This window comes from Pezoporus occidentalis, unplaced genomic scaffold (genome assembly GCF_034315485.1).
Source record: "Pezoporus occidentalis ecotype Australia unplaced genomic scaffold, CSIRO_AGI_Poc_V1 ctg66, whole genome shotgun sequence".
Classification (NCBI taxonomy): Eukaryota; Metazoa; Chordata; class Aves; order Psittaciformes; family Psittacidae; genus Pezoporus; species Pezoporus occidentalis.
Window position 1 is genome coordinate 1,615,853 of NW_026916009.1, and position 24,956 is coordinate 1,640,808.

Consider the following 24,956-nt stretch of genomic DNA (forward strand, 5'->3'; position numbering starts at 1 on the left):
CTTAAAAACTTGCTCTTGGTTTCAATCACTTCCTGTATCAAAATAATTGATCCTGATTCTAAGCAAGACCACTAAGCTCTCTTCTGTGCTCAAATAAAGTTCTTTTCCTTATATGCTGTATATAATAAACTGGATTTATTATAGCCATATGGGTTATTACCCTCCTTAACTATTCTGCCTCCACCATTCTGAAGAAATGCAAGGAAACAAGGGGAGAAGGGGTGGTCACTGTGGCTGAGGAGAATTGCATGGAGGGGAGTAAACAGGGCAGCAGAACAAAGAAATGGGCATTTTTTAAAAAACCTGCACTGTTTTCTCCATTCTGCTTGGATTCCTTTGCAAAGCTTCACACTAGGTCAGTAAATAAAATGTTACTTGCTCCTAAGAGCAAATGCAAAAATCCACATTCCTCCTGCTTTGTATGGATACATCCCAAAAAATGCACTTTTTACAGACGGAGGAGTTACTACAAAGGAATCCTCCTAATGCGTGTGTGTGTGTGTGTGTGTGTGTATATATATAAAAGATACATATATATCTTTTTCACATTTTTCCTAATACATCTTTCCAGTGTGCCTGTCTCCCTGTTTCTTAATGCACTGGTAGAAATTGGTGGTGATTAGAATGAAGCGAGGACAGAAAAAAGATGCATAAGAAATCCTTAAGAACCAAAACCTACAACTTCATAGATGGTAAACTATACAGTCTCTTCAAAAACTTTTTTCAGAGGAGCCGTGCAAGCACCCTCACTAATAGCACAGGGCAAGAAAAGATCTTAGAAAGGTGAGTAACCTGAAATTTCTCTTACAGATTGTGAATGTGAATTTATAGCCATTAAAACATTAATCTCTGCTCGACTTTGATTTATTAAAAATACAGAAGCATTATGGCTTAAGTAGAATACTGACAGTGCATCAAAAATGGAAAACTGACTGAGGGCCCACATGACACAGATCATCATCTAATCATGGAAGTAGTTTAGACAACAGGATCATCTTCTAATACCAAAATTCATTACAGTCTGGAAGCTTCTAGTCAGAGTCATGGATTCTAGCATAAGTATATTCCCATTTTATATGTGTCACAGCACCTTAAACTAAATAGGACTTCAGGAATGCTTCTGGCACCTGGTGAAATTCTAAGAGACACCAACAGTAATAAATACACAAACCTATTCAGACCATTGTGATCAGCCTCCACTATAACAACATAACAAAGGTCGTAGGTAGCTCTGTACGAATTTCACTGTCTAAAGGAGATCTTTAAAATACAGGTGTAACTCCCTGTTCAAAACCTGATATAGAACAGTCTTATGGTTATGCTGCAACTTCAGCATATGAGAAAATGAAAAAGCGTAGGGTAATTTCATAAGCACTAAAAAAAGCAATTTGCAATATACACCCAACATACCATGTATTAAAACAAAATGCTTTAGCACTATTCTGCATAATAAAAAAATTGTATTCTACCTGACACTGAACACAAAAAAAATTGGCTTTTTTAATCAGTTCATTGAAGGAATACCTGTCATTTGAAAGCACTGAAGAGACAAGTCATACAAATTATACTTTGCTAGATGCACTTTTTTTTATTCGATCACTGAAAGAGATCAGACCCAAACTATCAGTGCTGGTTCCCCCACCATAATTATTCTATGAGAGTCTCAGTATTCAAACTGTAATCAAATTATAATAATTAATTATATACATGTAAAAATAATAGAATTAAAAATTATTGCTCTTTATAAAACTAGCACATCTTGAATTGTCTGCTGTAGCCATTACCTTATAGCTGGTTATTAGCAGATATTTTCTGGTTATATTTTAAAACATAATTTAAAAAAGGTCACTGCTTCTGAAGTAACTTTGAAAAAGCCTTGGATCGTGATCACATCTGGGTTCCTCTGCCCACCAGCTGAGCACACACTCACCTGTAGAGGGTGTGGAAGAAACAGCAGGGGGAGTTGGAGAGGTGAAGCCATCAGCAAGGGGCTGAGCTCCTGCAGCAGCAGCAGCAGCATCTGGGGCAGCAGAGGAAGGGGCAGGAGCAGGAGGAGTGGGGGCAGGAGCAGAGGTAGCAGGAAGGGGAGCAGTGCCAGCCGAGCCAGCAGGGGCTACGTGAAGAGAGGAGGAAGAGGTGGAGTTAATAAGGAGATATGTTAGCAAGGATTAGAGAAAGCTGCTGACTATCCAGTGTTAGCTCTTCATTAGATGCATAGTATTTTAGAATGCACGAGGAGATGAGAGAAAAATGGAGCTGTTAAAAAAAGGCTCATTCCTATGTAGACGGTAAATGAGGGTCAAGCAAATCCACTTCTTTACAGGTCTGAAGGGAACAACCCAGAAGTTCTCACTGAAAGCCATCACTTCTGAAAGATGCCTTTACACCTTGCTATTTATGCTTCTATCTGCAGCATGGCTGCCTTTAGCTTTGCATAAATTACCTAATTAGAGAAGAGGAGAGCCAAATATGTCCAGTTCTTTGTTTCAGTAGCATCATGTATCTCAGATTATGTTGCAAACCAACTATGCACTTCACTTAAAGGACTGAGCAAAGGAAGAAGAGTACTAATGTCACCTCCTATTTCTGGAAAGACTGTGGCAATTACATTGAACAAGTATCTTTTTGTGACAACTCAGGCTTGCACTAATGTACTAAAGATTTACTCTGTGACTGCCTCTCACTTCATCTAATTTTCTAAAAACATGCTTCTATGTATCTGCACAGCCACTGAAAGAAACATGTATTTGCTCAAAAGGACAAGGGAGAAGTTTCCCCCAGCCTACTAAAAAAGTAGTTGTGCCCTACCTAGTTACATGTAGGCAGACAGGCAAAAAAAAAAAGGGACAAACAAATTAATATATATAATATACGAAGCAAGCATGGGAGCACATCAGACACCACCAGAAAAGATATTATTTGATTCAAACTCACACTTTAAATAGCAAGCAATTTTCAAGGCTTACACATTTCTGGATAATGAACTTTGAGACTTTCCTTGGGGTTTAGGAGACTCGCAAATGATAAAGGTTAATGCAGAGTCAGAAAGAGGAACAGTAAGTTTCCACTTACCTGGATAGACACTGGGAGGAGATGGTGTAGGAACAGCAATTGGAACACCCACACTTCCACTTCCACTGTTCTCTCGACTGCTGCTCCTACTACTTGGATGGCTTCCTCCACTACTCCCACTGCTGCTGTAAGAAACCAAAATAACCCATGGTATGAATATGCTGCTGTGCATGCTGAAACATAAGATCCCTCATATAGCACCTTCCTAATTCAGAGAAGTAACAGGGAAAACGAGAAAAGAAACAAGGATGATACAGACCTATATAAAGCTTAGTTTTTCTAAAACTCTCTGCACTTTTGACTACAACACGACAGTTTTTTCAGTTAGTAAACTTGCCCAAAAATGAAAAACTTTTGCAACCTTGTTCCATAGCACAACATTGCAATATTGTTAAACCCTACTGAGCAAAGACAGACCTTTTTCCTGTAACTCATAAAACATGTAGACTGTTCAGACCCTGATTTGTGTGCTTTCACGTGAGATTACTAGAATCTGGAAATTTCAAGATGAAGTAAAAGTCAGGTTTTCTTATATCTTAAGTCCATCTGTTTTGCCATCCTCAAGTGCTTATGATGTTTACAGATTTCAAGGGGTAGTATTTAGACCTGTCACATCACTGAACTTATTATCCTACAGAAAAAGCTACCTTTCTCCAGAATCTTTGGTAGCATAATTCAGCTTTATTCTCTGAATGTTGTTACCAATAGCCTCAAAATACAATGCTCTTTTTCAGCTACTCAATCTATAAATATCAAAGACCATTCAAACAAAAATGTGACCACAGACATACTGGGCAGTCCTTCAACATGTAGAAAGCAAGTTGTGTACAAAGTCTTTTCCCAGTTCTGAAAGCATTTCTTAAAATATCACTATCTACCCACTTGAAAAACATCACAATTTTAGTAACTAAGTACTGTAACTAAGTGATGGCACTAAAATTAAAGTGACTAGGGGATTAAGTGAACAATCTTAAAATGATTCACTATTCTGGGTTTATTAGAGTGCATTCTCCTCATGCCAAATGATGTTCCAAGTCCATATTGTAAATTAGCAGGTTTCACTGTAAAGGTGCAGATGGATTTGATATTTATCACAGCTTTTATTGTCTATGTGCTTATACAATACTAACCACACACTGTACAGGACTACATTGAATACCTGTATGTGCGATTCCTCTGATTCACAGAAGCAGTTCTAACAGGGCTCTGTTGTGAGGGAGCCATATTGCGCGTTGGGCTAGGCACGTAGTCGTTTGGTACCACTGGAGGACGTACCGGCTCCAATGTACGATAGGGAGAATGACGCCTGCCCAAGGACAAGCACATATCAGAAGCAAATTAAAATAATACAGACAAACCTAAAGATTTTTCATTCTTTAAAAAACAGCTACATACTAATCAGTAATAAGAGCTAATGAAAAAAAGTACGTTTTCCTGCAAGTTTGCTGTATCTACTTCACAGGATGAGAAAAAACAATTGAGGATTTCTTCATGTACTTCAAGCTTCCTAACAATAAACTCTGTGTTGCACATCCCATTCATGCTTTAAAAGTAATCCATATCTTGTTTTAAGATAAAACACCACAGTTTGTACGTATATACATAATAACATACCAACAGACTGAATTTATCCCAGTTCTAACATATTTTCCTAAGGTCAAAGTCAAGTTCACAGACTTAACACGAAAGCACTTCCATCACACACAGCATAAATAATTAATGAACAGTGCCACATACTAATTTTCCAGTTGTTTAGCACCATCTGTCAAAGCCACACAGTTACTGATTTTTTACTCTAAAGCACGTAGTTGTAAGTGTTCTGCAATGGTAAAGAAGTTCCTGTCGGGAAAGTAATGATGCCCGCTGTCTTCCGACAGAAACACGGTAACTGATACATGAGACAAGATCAGTGTAAGAGAATGAGAACATAACACCCCTTGACCTTTGTGAATGGTTAAAACAAACAAACAAACAAAAAAAGTAAACTCCAAACCAAACAAAAATACCCAAACAAACCCCACACCACAGAAAAAGAAACAATCTTCCTTTTTTCCCTCCTCTTGTTCACCAAAACCGTTCATAGATTTGGTAACTGCACTTACCCAATAGTTCCTTTTCCTGACATCGGTGGACTTGGTGGCTTCTGGGTGGGTGGTGTTGTACGAGGCAGCCCACCCATCTTCATATTCTGTGTGCTGACCTGCATGAAAGAATGGGGAGAAAAAAAACGGCCTTCACTAAGCTCAAGCTTCTAGGGGGAGAGACACTGAGATACCTTTAGCAATTAAGCAGGGAAAAGTTAAAATGAACAAAAAAAATTGAGAGGCCATGCATTTTATATGCAATTTCCACTCTGCTAGAAGTCAAGAGTTGAGCTCAAAGGACTCTTTATTATATGGGGGGGGGGGTGTAAAAAATTGTATGTACAAAGAGTGAATTTGCCTTTAGGCTGTCATATAAAAACACTAACAATACAGACACTGTATCTAACTTGGTTAAACCCTCCAGTCATCTTTTGAGATAAAGACAGTTATTTCAGTTTGCATTACTGAATGGTAGGTTTGCAAAAGTATTTTTGAATACTCTTAAAAAATACTGAGGTTTATCTGATAGGTGACAATTCAAAGTTATCCATACAAATATGGAAGGGTCAAAGTAATCTCCAAATATGATCCATTACTGGCTCAATGTTTTCACAGTATGATATTTTTTAAGATAATATTTATTGTAAATATTATTTATATATATGTAAACCTAGAGAGAAAGCTATATGGAGAAACATAAAAAGATGCAATTTTCCCTCCATCATATCTGTAGCAATTTAATCTCTAAGAATTGATAAATAAATGGATGGGGAGAAAAATATTTAGCAGTGATGTGACCTAATTGTGGTTGCCCATTTCCCCTCTTTCAGGGTAAAATACTAACGAAGTAACTTTTGTATTAAAGAATTTACTCTAACTTATTTTAAAAACTCATCTGCATTTCTGACTGATTGACCAGTATAGGAATCCTAAACAATTGTTACCAGTGTAGGCATTTTGCTTATGCCAGCCAAGTGTAATTCTCTCAATGCATACACCCAATACATGGTCTTCCTACAAGTCTCTGTGAAAACAGCTGTGATTTATGAATGCTCAAAGAAATGCTCAGACAGAGGGATATTCAACAAACCTAACTAAGCATGCTTACATCCCTTTTTCTGTTGTTCTGTAATGCTCTATTTCACAGTGTTTCTTATTTCCAAAATGTTAAGTCTTGCCTACTACCCCTACCTCCCATATATAAAAGAAACAGAGACCAAGGCATTAAGAGTATTTGCAAACACCAGTAAAGGCAAATTACTCCTTTAAAATTTGACTATAACAACTCATTTAAAACCCTGACAATGTTTAGATTTGTGAACTCATAAATATTGCCAACAGTGCAGAGCAATATAATCAATATTCTAATGCACTGAAACTCAATTCCCTGGCTCTAGATAATCCCAGTGCTATTACATTTTCAATCTGCTAGGAGGAAAAGAAAATCAAGCAATGGAAGTTGTTTGTTGGGTTTGGGTTTCTTTTGTCAGATTCAAAAAACAGATGTTTGGATTTAGTTGTGCAAGAGTACTTTGTAATGTCAATTTAAAACTTTACTTTGCATAGTCTTATGAAGTCCTTTAAGCCAACTCTAAGCAACAAGAAATCTAAAGTTAATTCAAGTGAGGGATGAGGTAAGCACTGAACTACAACTACTTGAAGGGAGGAGGGTAAGTGTAAAATGTTTTATTCTATATACGGAACATTAAGAAACAGCACAAAATTAGATTTTTTTTTTTTAAAGTTGCAGCACCCCTGTACTTCCTTTTTAATAAGATGCCTGTTTTACTCACCCACCTATCTCAGTTGCCCAAAAAACCCCACCTTACTGCATTGTCTCTTGCTATATTTCAAACTGCCCATTAAGCCTACAGGGGCAGGGGTTTTGAAAGTTTTTAGATGACAGCAAATGTCAACCAATCTGCATGCCCCTGAAAAGTCCATTTAGGTGTTTCAACCTAATTCTTTCTGATCAGATGAGGTAACCACTAGCTAATACTTTACAGTTAATGTAAGATTCCATATATTTAACCATAAAGGCTCTAATTATTCATATACAATCACTGCAGGAACAAAAATGATGTTTTAGGCTTCCACTGGGCTAGAACTACACAAAAAGAAAGGACAGTAGAGGTGGAGAATGTAGCGCCATCACACAGTATACAGTAACAATTCAAAGTAATACTTGCCTAATGCATAAATCCAGTGACTGCTAGTTACTTTCATTAACATTGTGAATAAATATACCCTTGACATAGGATGGGAAATAAGCTTTAGAAAATACTGCCAAAAAGAAGTGGATCATATTTTAGCCACGAAACTACAGTCACAAAAGGAGCCATCCTTAAAGACTAAAATGAAAGATGGGGAAATGCACTGACAGTAAGCTTAGTTTCAAGCTCTTTGTAATGACTTTTCAACATTGAAATCAAAATGTTAAAAAAACAGGTTTACAGGGCTGTCATCAAATCTGACAGCACTGATGGCTTTAAGAGCAGCTACTGCAAGTTCCCCTTCGACTTATGGCCAAATAATCATAGAAGAGAAATAAAGAATATAACATTTTTCCAACCGTTCTGGTCAGATCTGTGGAAATAATACCATACAAACCACTAAGAAAGTTTACAGACTGCCTTGAAGAAAGAAAAGTAAAATAAAATTTAAAACTACAGAGTTGCAACTTCAGTTGAGATACAAACACTGTCACATTTCCAGCTGTCCCTTTCTATGACAACTTCTACTAGAAGGGGAAAAAGGGGGAGGGGGGAAGACATTAATGCCCCCCTCTTGCAAAATTTTACTCTATTGTCTCTTCTGGTTTGCACATATGATTGTAAAGATCATTTCCATACACAAATTCTCATTCACACACATTCCTCTTACAAATCCAAAGCAACCAGCAGAACTCAGGTCACATTTGCATTTGCTTTCAAGTTTCCAAAATCCCTTTTCTGGAGTAAAGTGGAAAGTGGAATTTGCCAGAAGTCACCCGGTTTCTGACCACATTTCCCCTGGCTCTGCACAGCTGAAACTATGTAGATGCAACTGGTTTAATCAGAGGGGGAAAGCAGAAGAATGCATCTGTCTTCTGGGGGCTGGTTTGCAGGACCCCACAGATCTATGGCTGGTGTGTAGTTAAAGCTTGCAAATTCTTTTATGAAACTGTGTGGCACAATGGAGCCTACACCCAGAAACACAAAGGATTACCTCTGCCTCTGCTCACAACTGCCAAAAAAGCTAACCACTGTGCTAAAAAAATTAAAAATTAAGACAGTAGTAATGATCTGGGTACAATGCTCATTAAAAAAAGAAAAAAAATGTCGCTGGACTGTTCTAAAAATGGGAAGACAACCCTGTGAACAGCAAGTAGCACACGGGGTCTTACCCAGAACACATACACGGATTTTTTCCTTTTTTTTTTTTGCCTCTTCCCATGGAAGCAAGAAAGTAGAAAATATTACAACTGTGGACCACTGTTTAAAAAGGGTACAATAGTATTTCATCCAGTACCTTCTCTACTAATCTACATTGTCAGTTTTAGAAAGGTGACATCTGATGACTTTAAGACGCAGTACAGGACTGACTAGAGCCCTTAGAAAATTATAATTAATGTTTTGAATAAATAAGACTTATTTGTCCAATTTTTATTTTTGGCAACTAGTTTTTCCATAGATGCAGTGATTAAAGCACCTTCTTAAGGTGCTACATATGACTGAGTTTCATTTACAGTTACATTTTTAGAAACATTTAAGAGATTAAGCTTCTTTAGCACTCCACCATATAAGACATTTGTAGTGAAATAAACAAGTTAACACTGAGAAATCCTGCAGTTCATTCAATTCAGTTCTTGGGAACATTTTTCATGAGCAAAAAAAAAAAAAAATCACTGAACAAGAAATGCATAAACACATAGGTGGCCAGATGAAAGAGCTGCTCATCAGAGGTGCAAAAACTACAAAAACTATTTGCACCAAAGCACTGTGTATTTACATGGCTGCAAGGCACCTACCTGTAAGGAAGATTTCAATACACGTGTTTTACTCTTCTGAAGAACATTTCATTGTCAGTCCAATTACCAAAACAAAGTGTTTTGGTTTGTTATTAGGTTTTGTTGTTTGCCTTTTTGGGGGTTTGTTGTTGTGGGTTTTTTTTTAATTTTGGTTCCCCTCACTCCCACCCCACACCCCTGTCAAGAATCCTGAATACCAGCTGTTCCACACACTCAAATCTCAGGAGGAGCTACTTTCTAAAGCTAAAATCAGGCTCAGCCTAGAAATTTTTAAGTGGTGCTTTACCATCATATTAGATTTTCTAGAACTTTCAGCATGTCAAAAGAATCATGTTTTGCCCAAAATCTAGTCAGAAAAAGTGTCCCATCAGTGATGTTCCACAGGTCATATTCAGAAACTTCAAGCAGCTACTCAACCTTCTTGAGCAACTTTATATCTGACTCCAGCACAAACAAACTAAGGCTGAATGAAATCTACCTTCTGAAACCTTGCTTCATCTTGTTAACACTACAGAAAGGAGGCACAGATTTTTGACCCATTATCTGCTACCTCAAAGTAAATTCCCTTTCAGGCTGTGTTCAGCCACTTGAGTAACTTACTCTGTATATCTAATTAAACTATATGTTTGTCAGTTGATATGAAAGTGAAATATCTCGGGAAATGACCATAAGATGCAGCTTCAGCAAGGGAATTAACTAGTTTTCACCACATCCACTTATGTAAAGTAACTGAAGAACCAAGTCTGGCAAATCAAAAAGCTTTAAACAATGTCATCTTCAATTGATTTGCTGACAGCAGATGCTACAGATATTCCTTTGACTTCTAATTGGCATTTTCTTCAAAATCTGTTTAAGTTTAACCTACCCAGACACAAGCACAGCCCTGCTACAGTCAGTCAGTTTAATATTGGAACTGTTGACTAAGACTAAGGGCTCTTCACAGCCATGAAAATCAATGCAGGCTAAACATGTCATATCCAGTCTCTCGTAAGTAAAATTATTTCTCACATGGAACTAGCGTTAGTAGCTGTCTTTCAGGTTTCATCTCTCGGGCCAATGAACAGCAACTCTACTGAGATTTAACTAGTAACTAATGTCCACTAAGAGAAGCTATGCTGCTTTTTGACTTAATTCTTTTTTTAAATCCTCACGTTTTGGCAATGAGTTGATTGACATGTTGTCATTTCCCAAATCAAATTTCTGATCAGATTCTCTCGAGTGAAAACAAAGAAACATTTTAACTTGCATTATAACCAAAAATGTTACTTTCATTCCAAACCTATAAATAGAAAAAAATCATTTTCTGTGAAAAGCTAAAGGCTCTTATCACCATGGCAGATGAGATTATCTGATACAGTACCTCACATAAAAATCTATAATTATATATAAATTTATTTTTAGGATAGTCATTACTTGTTTATAATTGAAACTACAGAGAGCAACAAAAAACACCTGAGTTTGCAAAATTTTTTTTTTTATGATTGCTAGGAAAATGGTCATCCAATATAAACTGTGCTCAGAATAAGCCATCTTCAGCATTAGATGTATCCACTCTGTGTGGATACAGACAGAAAGAGCCAGAGAGAAGATTCTGCAATTCTCAAATAAAAAGCATTTAAACACTATGTGACTTGAAATACCATACCTCACACACTTATGTAAAAATGTATTTCAAATAACATGCAAGAAATCTCTCATTTATTAAACATTTTCCATTGTGATCAGATGTACTACACAGACTTAAATACATTACTAAAAGTATCACCTGGACAATTCCATCAGGATGTCATTGGGATAGCTACAGTAATACCTGGTTTTATAGGCAATCTTCTGAGGAATATGCACGATTTTCTTTCAGCTTTTTCCAATCATGGAAAACACTTAGTAATGAAAAATATTTCACATTAACTTGGAACTTCATTTAATTAATATACTCATACTACATGTAAATATTCTGTGTTCTTAAGTACAGTTCCCTCTTTAAAACTGTGGCGGGCTGCTACTAGAAAACTTTCATTCCCTCTTTTCCCAAACCACTAGCACTTCAGGAAAAGAAAGATGTCACAATACTCAATGAAGGTTATGACCTATCAATTAATGTGCTATGAACTCCAACACAGTATCATGTAACATCATTTAACTGCTTGCCTAATTGATTTGATGTTTTTTATTGCTACTTCTGCAGCTCCTAAGGCTACTAGCATTTAAACCTTTTTAAAGTCCTTGAGAATTTTACATACTTCACTGAGTTCTTTGCTGTACTACATTTAATACTCAACTAAAATGTATCACATAGCTTGTTTAGGATTTATATTTTGCACAACTATCAAATCTGTGAAAATTTCCACATATGAATGCCTCTCAGGATTTAAACAGTGCTAGCAGTTTCTGAAAAAAAATAAGGATACTGCAACTTTAAAAAATAACATACAGATTTGAATTTGTTACAGACCTTTGGAGCCCATTATCTGAGCAATCTCACACTGAAACATTAATCCAAATCAAATCATACCTTATACCGCATATAGGATAAAAAGAATATTACACAGGGGGAGGCTCATATTCAGCTGCCTAATTCACTGTACCTTTTCATCTATACAAGATTAGCACAACATTCCACCCTTGCAAATCATCTACTAGGTATGCTGAAGACAGTTAATATTTTGCCACAAGTCTTTTCAAATTAACTGTGTTAGCTTCCTTACATAAATACATCAATTTGTATCACAAAATGTTTATCTGCAATGAAATCATTCAACAGAAGGTCTGATACACAGGAGGGAGAGTGGGTGTTGTTTTAAACAATCAAGTAACATTTATGTTAATCATCTCCCCGTGTGTAATAATCTCAGAAGAATAAGAATGGAAATCCAGCCCTGGGGTTTCTTACCTTAAATCTAAGCAACCACTTAATGCATAAATGGAGCAAATAAAAGAGGTAAGGAAAAAAAGCATTGAAAGGTTAGTTGGAACTTCAGGATATGAAGAGAAAGGAAAAAGAAAGAAAAAAGTTAAGCATTCAGCATTAACAAAATAATGTATCAGTAGATCATAGAAAGAGTGATTAAAGCAGAAGGTGTCATGAACAAAAAGATTTAAGCTGAAACTTTTAACATACATTGACTACAAAGCCTTTGGATTAATACCTTAAAATTTATGCTCTGTACAATGTTTACGCAAGTTGTTACAGTGCTAACAAAATGTCAGCTTCTTTCAGAATGAATTGTGAGATCTAGATAGATTAGCTTTAGAGATTAAATTATTTGTGCTCTCAAAGAATAGCCTTATCAATACCTTTACTCATTTAAATGGTTACATGCATTAACATATTTACAACAGCCCCCAGAATATTAAGCTACTATTTCCTTTCTCAGCTAATATTTCTCTCCTAGACAATGCTGTTAGTTAACTCTTAACCTGATGTCGTGACATCTCTCTTGAACAAATGACAAGAGCAAATCATTATGTCTTGTAAGAAGTACAGCACTCTATATGGATACTGCACCACATACCAGTATTTTCTAAGCTGTATTTTAAGACATTAATCAACAGCTAAATCTTATTTTAAAGCCTAAGCGCTAGCTTTTTGACACTGAGTCTTACACCTTACTGGCATGCATCTCCTCTTCTTTCCATACAACCACTTTTTCAGAAATACTAGTCTTTCCATTTCAATGTGATTTGACCGTTTTCAGTTCAGCTAATCTGAACGTACTATTCTTGTAAAAACAAACATTAAATACGCAGAATCTCAACAGCAGAGCATCCAGGGTGCCTACTCTGTTTCATCCACTTAGAAGAGACCCTAATGTATTAAAAAAGAAACATAATAGGATTTACTAGGAAAATCTCCTGTCTTTGACTTTAAAGTTCTATGGATCTATTAACCAAAACAGTCTCTGCTTCATACAGCTACACAGGAAAACCAGGTGCCCCTGTACTGGCCAGGGTGGCCAGTTACGTAAGAGGGTCCATGACCTTTTCCTCAATAGCATTCCCTGATAATTTACCTTAATACACATGACTTTGAATGGATCTTCTTTTCCTTTTTTCCCCTCATCCTCTTGACTAAAAAGCTCTTAGGAGGGACAAACAGATCTGAAGATTTTGTAACTCAGAAAACATTTGAAAAAAATTAAAATCAAATCTCTTTTAGAGAGATCTTCAGATTCCTGCAGCATGGTAGCTTAGGGAGGGAAGATGAGGAGAGACCGCTGGAATGATAGTGGCACTTAAATTCTCTCTCACCTCTAAAGAAACCATATGGTAAAGCATCTCTTCCTGAAGATGCTTTGAATTTCTGAATGGAAGGAATAGGTGCTCAAGTGCCTATATTACTTCTCTCAACATGGTAGACTGGATTTCTTGGCCAAGCACAAAAACAGGTTCATAAGCACAACTGGCCACTTCCTCCCATCAGCAACAGAATGTTTTTCTTCTTCTGCGCTGAACAGATGGTTAACCTGATTGGAACACATCTATGGATCTTAAGGATAGCATGATTTCAAGTTCTCCAACTTACTGTCACATCTATGGATCTTAAGGATAGCATGATTTCAAGTTCTCCACTTACTGTTTCACAAGTACACAATACTTTTCTATTTTCTTGATACATACAGTATATTGTAAATAAAGTTTGTAAAATGTTTTCAGCATACCACAAGCATAAAAATGGATGCAAATACACATTTGACTCATCATCCATTTGATGAACTATGTTCTTTCAGAACATACCTCATTGCATCAGTGAGTACTGTTCTGCTACACTGAGGTAAGTGGGATACCAGTTATAATGGTTTAGAGCCTGTGCTAAATAAGATTGTGCTGCTGAACAATTAAAAACTATTCTTTAATGAGTTCTAAAATAATCTCCTTGAAACAAAAGTGATCATTAAAATATTAGCAACAGTAATCCTACAGGTTAATATGCTTCATCCACATCCAGAAGGAGTTCTGCTGACCTGCATAAATTCAAAATTTGTAAGAATTAGCAGCAGATTTTAACGCAAGACTGGTAATAATTTCTGGGTGAAAACTCTAGTTATTAATGCTGGGGTTTGTTGGTTTGGTTTTCTAAATCAAGCTTAAAGAGTCACTTGTCTTTTTAAAATCTGTCTAAAGTTACAAACCGAGACTGACTCTTTCAGTAGGAAATGGGGAAGAAAGACTTCCTGTTAAAGATATTGAAAGATATTGATTGTTAAAGATATTGAAAGACCTTGAGAAAAATTGCTTGGCAAAGATATTTAAATTGGACTGTTCAGAATTTGAATTTTAAGAGTTTGGTTAAACCATCTTTGTCATTTAAATAGCTATCCAAGCAGGCAGTTCAAGTTGAACAACATAGGTAACCTAATGCAGTTAGGTGTCAAGCAAAAGAAATTTTGCCATCCAAGCAGGCAGTTCAAGTTGAACAACACAGGTAACCTAATGCAGTTAGGTGTCAAGCAAAAGAAATTTTGCCATCCAAGCAGGCAGTTCAAGTTGAACAACACAGGTAACCTAATGCAGTTAGGCGTCAAGCAAAAGAAATTTTGGTGTACACTGACTGGAAGAAGCACCTTACCTTACTGCTACTTAGCAGATTTACAGATTTGTTAGTTTTTCATGTGAAAATGACACTGCTTTATGTTATTTACCTTTCTTCTCCTGGAACTTTAACACTGTCAGTGTTCTCTTTTCCATATTTGTTTTCCTGGCAGCACAAGTTAACAATGAGCTCACACCTGCCAAGACTGTTTACATTCAGGATGCGCTTTTAAAAATGTGCATAAATAATCTCACACATGATATTACTGCTGTTGTGTACACTGATCTAACATCCGCATACAACAGCCACCAGTTGCGTCTCAGTCTGATCTTTGCCCTGAAATGCCTCCTTTTTTCCTAGTCTTAAAAGAGAAAACCAGCTGGCTTCAAGCTTGGCAGCAGTATTCCCATTCTGAAACTCCATATGGCACTAAAGTTGTAGAGCACTCACTTTAACAAAGCGCATCACAGGATATGGGTATAACTGACTGACAGAAGGAAGAAAAGGCAGCCCATAATACTTCTTATGCAAACCCTTTCTTCAGGTGAGCTTCAAAGCAAACCAGTGGCAATTACAGCTGGATCATAGTTTGTGGTGCTAATTCAAGCAGGAAACTGATGGCCATTAGCCTTTCAGTCCCCAGGTATATCCCTGGCAACTGATTAAGAAAACAAGTAACAGCATCACACAAGCAGGCATTCAGACCCATTTTAAAAGGTGAGACCCATAGTCTCAAATATCCTCAGAAATAAGGTTGAGTAGGCTTGCAAGATTTAGAAACACTGGGACAAGGGAAAAAGAAGAGGCAACTGCAAATTGGACAGGACTCCTCTTATGCTTATAGACACACTGGCCAAGCAAGGAGAAACTGGTGTATTACTACGAGAAACAGCAAGTTATTTTGAAAATATACAAAAGACAATGTATTTGCAGTTTGGCTGTTTTAACAATATCACCTACCTTCACTCCATGTCCAATATCATCTAGAATTGTATAATCAATAGGTTTCCTGATGTAGCGAACTGGTCGCTCCAAGTTAGCTGGTGCAATGATTTTGTGAGTTCTTGAGGTGTTTTTGTTTGTAGTCAAGATACCAATTTCTCTTCTAGCAACTTTTTCTTTGTGAATGTCCACCGTCTACAAAAGACGCAGTGTATTTACTAACAGTGGTATGCATTTGAATACAGAGTCAGTATAAAAGAAAATTGAATCAGTTCCAACGTTTTGAAGATCCCTGTACACTGTGCTAAACATATCACTACGTATACTTGATTCCATCATCTTTATTCAATTTACTGTTGAACTTGCCACCTCTAAACCCACACTAACAGCTATGGGTTCTTTGGGTTCTCTGTTACTCTAATTCTTTACAGTTCAGCAAAATTTCTTCTCCCTTCCATCCCTGGTAGTTCCCGTCAATTTACTGACACAGTTTTATACGATTCCTTAAATTATCCTTTTTAATTTTACAAATACTCCCTAAGCTTGTCCTGAAATAGGCTCCAACTAGATGAAGTTTAAGGATACCTTCCCAAAACTTAACTTCTATGACCTGAAAAACAAATCATAAACAGGTTTTCTTACACTGTAAAACAGTTTGCTATACTAGGACTGGTAGTCATCTGATAGAATAAAATTTCACTCAGACAAATTGATACGGTATTTTAGTCACTACAAATCACTCATCACAAAGCAATTATTAGATTTTAGAAAGTGCTCAGTACTGACTTGTCTACAGTGAAGCCAACGGTTAAGCCCACTGTCTTCACTTAGAATGTCTAAGGCCAATGCTGAAAATCCCTTCTTCCACATATTACGAGTACCACCAAAGAATCTCCAGTGTAAGATAAAGCCCTGCTGAAAATCCATTGCCTAAAAACCTGTTATTGAATCTTGGCTGGTAACTAGACTAGGAAAAAATGTTTAATTATTCCTTCCACAATAACAAAATCTCTTAAATCATGTCGCACAGAGATGTTGCATCATTTAAAACAAAAAATTCTTTGCTCACAAAGCAGCTTTCCTCATAGGAAACTTGCCAGAGTTGTGAACAAACATTTCAGCTACACGCTAACAAGAAAAAGGTAAGAAAACAGCCAAAATCACCAACTGTATCCAAGCCAAAAAAAGGACATGCCATTAGGATTCCTAAACATTCACATGACTTCCTGTTACTGCTTGAGTACATGAATGGCACCAGAAAGACTTTTCACAATTAGGAGGCAGGCTCCATAGCAATTAAGTAACAGGAACAAATGAGAATTCACTTTCACAACAGACATTTCTTTCCACTTCTTTTTTTCCTTCGGGCAGGGACTGGGGCAGCGTGGTTGGCTACACTGGTTTACGCTATTGTTTGTTCTACTGATAGCAAAACAGACCCTGTATTGCTTCATGCAACCATCATAACCTTTAAAACTACAAAAATTAAAAACTGAAGAAACAAAAAGCCACTTCCAAGAAGTTATTTCTTCACATTCTTTCCAGAGAAGAATTTTCATAAATACAAAGAACATCATATGGAAGCTTAAATTACTATCTATCAAGATTACTCAGTACTTCCTAGCAACATAGTTTCAGGATCTTGCAACTTTGTTAAAGTTATGTACTGAATACAGTTGTCAGGTACATTTCTGCAACCTCTAGTACCACCTGCCCAGAACTGTAAGGTTTCTACTAAAGTTGCACAGCTATTTCTTAAAACAAAGCTATGGAAAAGTAGATTATTCAAAGTCAAAATATGTTGGCAAGTCTCTATGGAAAGCTCAAGTTTGTTGAGCAATGATTTGAAATTTAATAGTAAACTATGTGGGACACATCCTCCATCACGCTCGCCAAAAAAAAAAAAAAAAAAAACCAAACAAAAAAAAATTAGAATTGGCCAATATATAAACTCTGTGGAAACACACATATTTCTATGACTACTTAACAACTAAAGCACTCTCCATGCAATTTTGCCAAAGTCCTTCTTGAAGGTCCCTGTGATGACCTGGTCTAGGTACTACCCCCGAGTACAACAGTGCAGATCAGATCTTAACAGCTCTTATGATGTTACTGGCTATACAAACACCAGTGCAAATAGAGCACATAAGCAAGTTCCAGGCCAGAGTACCAAAAGGATACTGTTCTGCAACAGCATAGGATTTAATACTTTATTGTCCATCACAGGTTTTTATCCCTTCGCTGTGCCAAAAACCTTTGCTTTTGCAGCATAGTGGAAGAAGTTCTGGAACAAACAGCAGTCATACCAGACAGCCTACAAAGTCTTCAGCTCACTTGTTGAATAGTCAGAAAGCACATACTTTCTAATGATATGTGACTGCAGTAACTTGGAGGACAGTCTCATGTTTAATACCACTGAAGAATTCAATCTCCACAATTATCTCGAACTTCATCTGTCATCTAGACATGTCACTAGAGAACTGCAGAAATACCACGTTGCCTCTTGAATGGTCTTTGTCTCACAGTCCTCTGATACCATTAACTAGGATGTTAAACCACCTCAGCTGCAACAGCAGCTGCACCTCAAATGCTATGTGACATTTCAAATGTACTGAAACATCAAAATCTAATGGGTCTGAATCTGGTCATTCAAAACTCGTTTATGCCTTGGACACTACATTTTCAGAGCCTTAATTTCAATCTATAAATCAGAAAGAAAATACAGTAATTCATGCAGTGTTAGCAAGATTATCTCTTCCTTTCTTTCCAAGAATTTGATGTTTGCAACTTTAAAGATGTTCTTTTAATATATTTTTGTATATATCGATAATTACGCAATTATCCATAAATACAGTGAGAGTTCAGATAATATAATGCACATATTATTGTAGTGATGGTACCTTCGCACTGTGAAAAATTGTTTCCATGAATGAAAAGCATGGTTTTTTTAATCATTCATAGGATTTATGAGTACAACCAGTTTCCTTAAGGACCATGGTGATCAGTGAGGCATTACTACAGTACCAAACAATGAAATGCATAGAAGCTAATTACATGCTGAAGCTCATCTAATGGGAATTCTCTTGCATGATGATTCAGAATATCTCTTTTTCATTGCATAGCTATGGAATAACTAAGAACACAAAATCAGCACCTAACTCTGTTTTTTAAGTATTTTGCTGGGAGGTTTTTTACAAGTTTATTTTTTTTTGCTTTAGTAGACAGCTAGAACCCTAAGATCTTAAGACACCTATAAAACAGAGGAAAGGAACATTGTGGTATATGATTAGTAAAGAATGGAACAAAGATTAACCTGCTACTAAAGAAAATGAAATAACTTCTCCTCAACACAGGTAATTATTGCCTCCAGCACTAGCATAAATCCCTTAAGTGAGACAGGAGAATGCTAGCAGAACGTTTATTCAGCAGTTGGGAAACTTCTGTTGAGAAGTTTGGGGGATTAGAGCTGGACTAACAGAATACCTGGCTTGAAAAGTCTATCAGAAAACACAAATGGGATATCCTGTGCCCTTCTATAACTTAAAGCCACTGTTTTTTAACAAGAAGTTTCAGACTTCTGACAGCTTTCCCTCCACCACCCCCAAGCTTCTTTGGCAAAAGCTTTAAAATGGCAGTTTGTTAAAGGCTGGGCTCATTACTATAATGTTTTCGTATGTTTTCCTACATGCCTGCAATAAGCCATGGGGAAATAAATTAAAAACCCACTACTTTTTTTTTATTGTTATTACGATTTTTCTGGCCATTTTGAAACATCAAGTTGCCATACTGAGTTCAATGATAACAGCCTCAAGATCTGTAAAGATCAAAATAAAAAAAAAAAAAACAAAAACATTAAATCATTTCTGGGTTTCCAAAATCGACAGTATTTACCACTTCACGTAAACGTCACTGAACTCAGTTTCGAGAAATATTCTTCTCTACCTCTAAGTGAAATTTCTCAAGGTATTAAGTTAGTACTTGTGCTGGTTTTGGCTAGTGTCAATTTTCTTCATAGCAGCTAGTACAGGACTATGTTTCAGATTTGTTCTGGAAACAGGGTTGATAACACAGTGATGTTTTAGTTATTGCTGAGCAGTGCTTACACAGAGTCAAGGGCTTTTCTGCCTCTCACCCCACCCCACCAGTGAGTAGGCTGGGGGTGCACAAAGCATTGGGAGGGACAGCTGACCCCAACTGACCCAAGGGAGATTACATACCATATGATGTCATGCTCAGCATACAAAGCTGGGGGTAGGATTGCTGGGGGGCCACTGTTCAGGAATGACCAGGCATCAGTCAGTTGGTAGTGAGCAATTGTTTTCATTTGCATAAATTCTCAGGTTTTACAGGTCTCTTTGTGATTTTCCTTTTAATGAAAAATTTTAATCATCATTGTTACTATATTTTAATTATTAAACTCCCTTTACCTCAACCCATAAGTTTTTTCACTTTTACTCTTCTGATTCTCTCTCCACAACATGCTGGGGGGGTGGGGAGTGAGCAAGCAGCTGTCAGGGGCTTAGTTGCCCCAAACCATCACAGCACCTTGAAAGTCTAAATTGTAGTGAAATTTCAGAAATAAAAGTCTCCAGAAGCCTTGATCTCTTCTTCTTCTCAAAACAATCTATTGTAAATGTATCAATATATTGACAGTTTGAGCTCTTAAAATTCAATTAAAAAAAAAATCTTCAAAGGAAATTTTGTTTAAATATAGTGTGGCTGAGCTTTAATTTTTTTTTTTAAATTTGATCTGATAGAATTTAAATTAATTGCAAATTACCTTGAAAACTGGATTATTACTTGAAAAAGAGTGTCTGATTTTGACAATCAGAAATGTTACTTTAATTGCCTAAAGTTGTATGCAATTTATACTCAAAGAAAGAGGGTATAATGATACAAAAATGCTGAAAACCTACTTGCTCCATAAACAGGTAATGCATACTGTGGAAAATGAGACTTACATTACCATTTTTTTAAGAGTTTGGCTGTTCTTGTAACTTGCAGGACTAAGAATTGAAAATGGTTACAAGGCGTTACTGACTTACCAATGGAAGGTCCAAGCTACCTTCCCTTCAGAGACCAACCAGCTCACACATGTTGCTACAGTTCAGCTAAGTAGCACGTGCTGACTATAGAGCAGGTTAAGTCTCTGCTCTATTCAATACCTGTTCCCACACCCAATGTCATGGGAGTCAGATTCTGCAGTGCCACTGGAGATAACTCATTGCTGTCATTCATCTTTGTGATAGCATGCTTGTTTACATAATTAGCAGCAGAGAACAGTTTTAAAGATTACCTTGCTAACTACAGAGTATTCTATAACTAAACCTGAGAAAACTACTTCTCATCATACAAATATTAAAACCTGAAAATCTGCCAGATTAATTTAAAGAATTTGGATGTTATGAACTTTTCAGTGTCTGCTAACTTGAAAACTGTAACACAGGGGTTTTTTAGTAAATACAAATATTTACGTAGATTATCTGTATTTAGGATTTAAATTTTCAGACAAATATGAAACACTGCATATGATCTAGTTCTGGACAAGGTTCAAAAAGGCAAATGAGAATAGATTCATTAGCTTTCAGACCAAATAAAAGTAATCTTAGAATTTAAACCAATAGGATTTAACCACTTGCATAAAAATAGATTCAATAGTAACAATTTCCTTATTCAGGACCTATATATGATCTGAAAAACCACAAATGAGTATCAGCTTCCTTTTCAGTTCTTTGATTAAGTTGGTATTCAGAAGGAAACATAGAAAGTGACATAAATTGGCATTCTATCAATGAACAGAGAGCTAGAATAATTTATCTTATCAAGTTAATCACATCTCTTCCAGTTTGAGCTACTCTTGAACAAAATAAGCATTTTAAAAAAAGTTTTCTTACTAAGAGCCAAATTATTTTGCTCCCTTCTTTGGAGAATATATGGAATTGAAAATCAAATTAAAAGCAGGATTACATGTCCAGATACCACAATTTGTATTAGTGTTTTCTAAACTTAAGCATCAACAGCTACTGCCCAAAGCATTAATGCAGTAACACACTGCGAGCAGATGGGAATTAGCAACCTGTTTTCTGTTCTACATTACTGACACCATTTCAAGTCAGACAGACTGAAATCATAATTTGGCATTGAGGTATTCTATCATGAGACATTTTAAGTGGTACTAGAAACAGCCCAGTAAACTTTACACCCAACATAAAAACGACCAAGGAAGTCTTGCACAGGTTAAGCTTGTTCCAGAAGAAGTATAACTAAATTTCCTGAAAATGTATTATTTATTACATAGAAACTATGACAAAATAAATTAAAAGAAATTAAAGACAGCTAATACAACATCGGTATCATGGGATGAAGCCATTTCTGAACATATTAAATTCAACTTAACAAAGCTTCTTTGATCAACACACTCTATGTATTGTAATATCCAAAGTTCAATACTGTCTGCTCCTCTGATACAATTTCTTCTTTGAAGATTTGGGGAGCATCCTATATATGGATAATGTAGACACCCCCCCCCAAAAAAAAAAAAACAACACACAAACCCAAATCAAAACTAACCTAATTTTCAATTTTACAGTGATATTAATTAAAAAAAAAACCAAAACCACAACAAAAAAACAAAACAAAACACCTACTACTTTTTTTGTTGTTATGCAACTACAGCCTATGAATTTTGGCAGATACATCTTCATTAGATGTTGGGTGATTGTAATGCAGTTCTCAATTTTAACTAACTAGCCATTTATATAAATGCAAAAGACAATCTAACCAGCATCTCAAGCTGCATAAATCTCAGCTTCTCAGAATAAAACTAAAGTGCTGTGACTTTTTTGCAAAGCTATTTTACAGACTCTGTGTGACAAAATGAACTTTCCACATCTATAAAATGCGAAATCCAGACAATACCGAATATTTTTACTCATGTACTGTCTTTTGCATCACGCTCTCAAAGAGCTGAAATACTTGTCAGCTGTCACTATTCTCTCAAGAAACACATACACATATAGCATATATACACACACAGAGTTATATGCACACATACACAGCATATATATATAGCACATATACATATACACACAGAGAGTAATTTGTGACATTTTCTGAGGAAAAAGAAAAAACTAATTGACTTGTCTATGGATTAAAAAGAAGCATGTAGCAGAAGAAATCAAACTTCTCAGCTTACTTTTTAAGGATGAAACTGCATGAGATAACTGAGGCAATCTAACAGGGTACTACTACAGCCCAGCATAAAATTATTCACTTCTTTTGCTGATTCAAACCTCTACTAGTTTGGCAAACCTTTAGGCACCAGCAAATTAATATATCAGCTCAATTTCTTTATTTCCTACCTTACACAGCTACTACTTTCAAATGCCTTTCCAAATACCACAATATTCTTAATTGATGACATTATCACATAGAGATCAAGAAACTCTAGCAGCTAAAATGTGTTGGCCAAATAAGATACAAAACATTCAGTAAGGATGCCAACCAACTCTCCAGTAACAGAAAAACAGAAACTACTGGATCATTTGCTCTTAATTTCTCTTTTAATCCATCAATTTATATTGCCCTGAAACAGCCAACAAAGGCATGAGTTCTGCAACCATACACAAATTTGAAACATTAGTTTTGCCTTCTGTTCATGTCATTGCAAAGTACATTTTATTTAGAAAAGCCAGGAGCAAACTGCTTTTGTCATCTATGTTTTTGTCATTAGATGCCAGTACTACAGAAACAGGAAAAGTTAAAAGATGACAAGTATTGTTTTTCACCACCGCATTCATATTCCTTTCAATTGTAAGTGCCTGTAGCCAATAAATACCAAGTACAGTAAGTCACCAAACAGGAGCTGGAAAGCTTAATCAATCCCTTAACATAATATTCTTATTTTTCACATTAGCTATTTTAATGCGCTTTTCACTTATGCAGAATGGCCCCCCTCCAAACAATACGTTGGCCAAGAATATACTTAACCTCTTATCCTATGTAAAATTTTCACACTAACACATATATATAATCACATAATGAGACCCATTCCCAGAATTAATATAATAAAAAATGCATCCTTCTGTTTTAAATGTGATTATCTTCCTCATTCACAAAATGTCAGGTGAGTTTTACTTGCTATGTAATTTCAATAACAAAGAAGCGGAATCAGGAAAAAAGTCTCACTTGTGAAATATGGTTGATTGAAGATTCCATGCGTCGAAGTTGGGATGCCTGGATATCCAGCATCTGGAGAACATTGTTGGCCAAAGTGTTGATCAGGTAGGCTACGCTTGCTAAAGACTGGGTTGTGTAGGCTTTGGTTTCTTCCAGGGCTCGCTGCTTATCTGCTGACTAAAAGCAGAAATAAAAGGTTTAAAGTCTCTCACACAAAGATTTTTTGAATGAATCCCTTTTCTCTGTCTTTAAAAGAACAAAGACTTATACAAGTCAAACTAATTCTACATCAAAGTTACAATTTTTCCTCCTTTCCATTCATGCCACAAAAGATACTTTGTATTAAGATATTTGTATTAAGAGTTTCTGTATTTTATACAAGCTCAAATATAGTGTGATACAATACACTCATCTTTTCATCAAAGTGCAATTTTATACTGTATTTTAGCAATAAACTTTAAAAGCGTTCAGAGATACCTATAATTTAGTTCTTTTAAGCTCTGTATTTTTTAGAACTGCTTAGTTCTTCTAAACTTTGTACTTCAATTAGATCTCGTAACAGCCTCTACGGATCTGCCAAATACCATATTCCTCATCTTTTCCAATTATTTAGACTTCATTATCGCCACAAATGGTTGCTCACAGTGAATGAACTACAATTACTCCCTTAAAATGGTAGGTGAATAAAATTTGAGAGGAACAGTTTTCAAGGAGAACAAGTCTGTTTTCTTTTTAAAGATGTGCTTCTTCACATTGTATTTTCTTCTATAAAGAATTAATACGATTCATTTTTCTAGTAGCAGAGCACCTAAAAATATTAAAGTTATCAAGCCAGAAGACACCCAGCAGAAGTTTAAAAACACAAATACATTTCAAACAACATTACAGATAATACATTAAGAGTTGTCAGGGTTCTGTGCTTCTCCCTTGAGTAGAAGTTCACATCACTAAGATCTAATTCAGTACAAAGAATACAAATTACAGCATGGATACAACATATGATTAAGATGCTAAGAAACTTTTACATTTCCAAAGCTTTGGAATACATGAAATTTCACTTTTAGGTGGCTATTTCCCAAGACCCTGTAGTAAGACTCTTCAAGGATGGGGGTGGAAGTCACCCAAAAAACAACTAACAACC

The 24,956-nt window shown here is 36.1% G+C and overlaps 1 protein-coding gene across 19 annotated transcripts in view; it reads right to left on the minus strand.

Annotated features, from left to right (window-relative positions):
- Positions 1-24,956, minus strand: part of ABI2 (abl interactor 2) — a 69,613-nt gene that overhangs the window by 16,717 nt on the left and 27,940 nt on the right. For 3 of the 19 annotated variants that reach the window (XM_062640661.1, XM_062640656.1, XM_062640658.1), the window contains exons 2-8: positions 23,825-23,992; positions 15,656-15,832; positions 12,056-12,073; positions 5,175-5,272; positions 4,232-4,378; positions 3,073-3,197; positions 1,931-2,113 (exon numbers count right to left, since the gene is read on the minus strand). In XM_062640661.1, coding sequence (XP_062496645.1) covers positions 1,931-2,113; positions 3,073-3,197; positions 4,232-4,378; positions 5,175-5,272; positions 12,056-12,073; positions 15,656-15,832; positions 23,825-23,992 — 916 coding nt within the window. The remainder of the gene's footprint in view (positions 1-1,930; positions 2,114-3,072; positions 3,198-4,231; positions 4,379-5,174; positions 5,273-12,055; positions 12,074-15,655; positions 15,833-23,824; positions 23,993-24,956) is intronic. The other 16 variants (XM_062640662.1, XM_062640657.1, XM_062640663.1 and 13 more) reach the window with 9 other exon arrangements.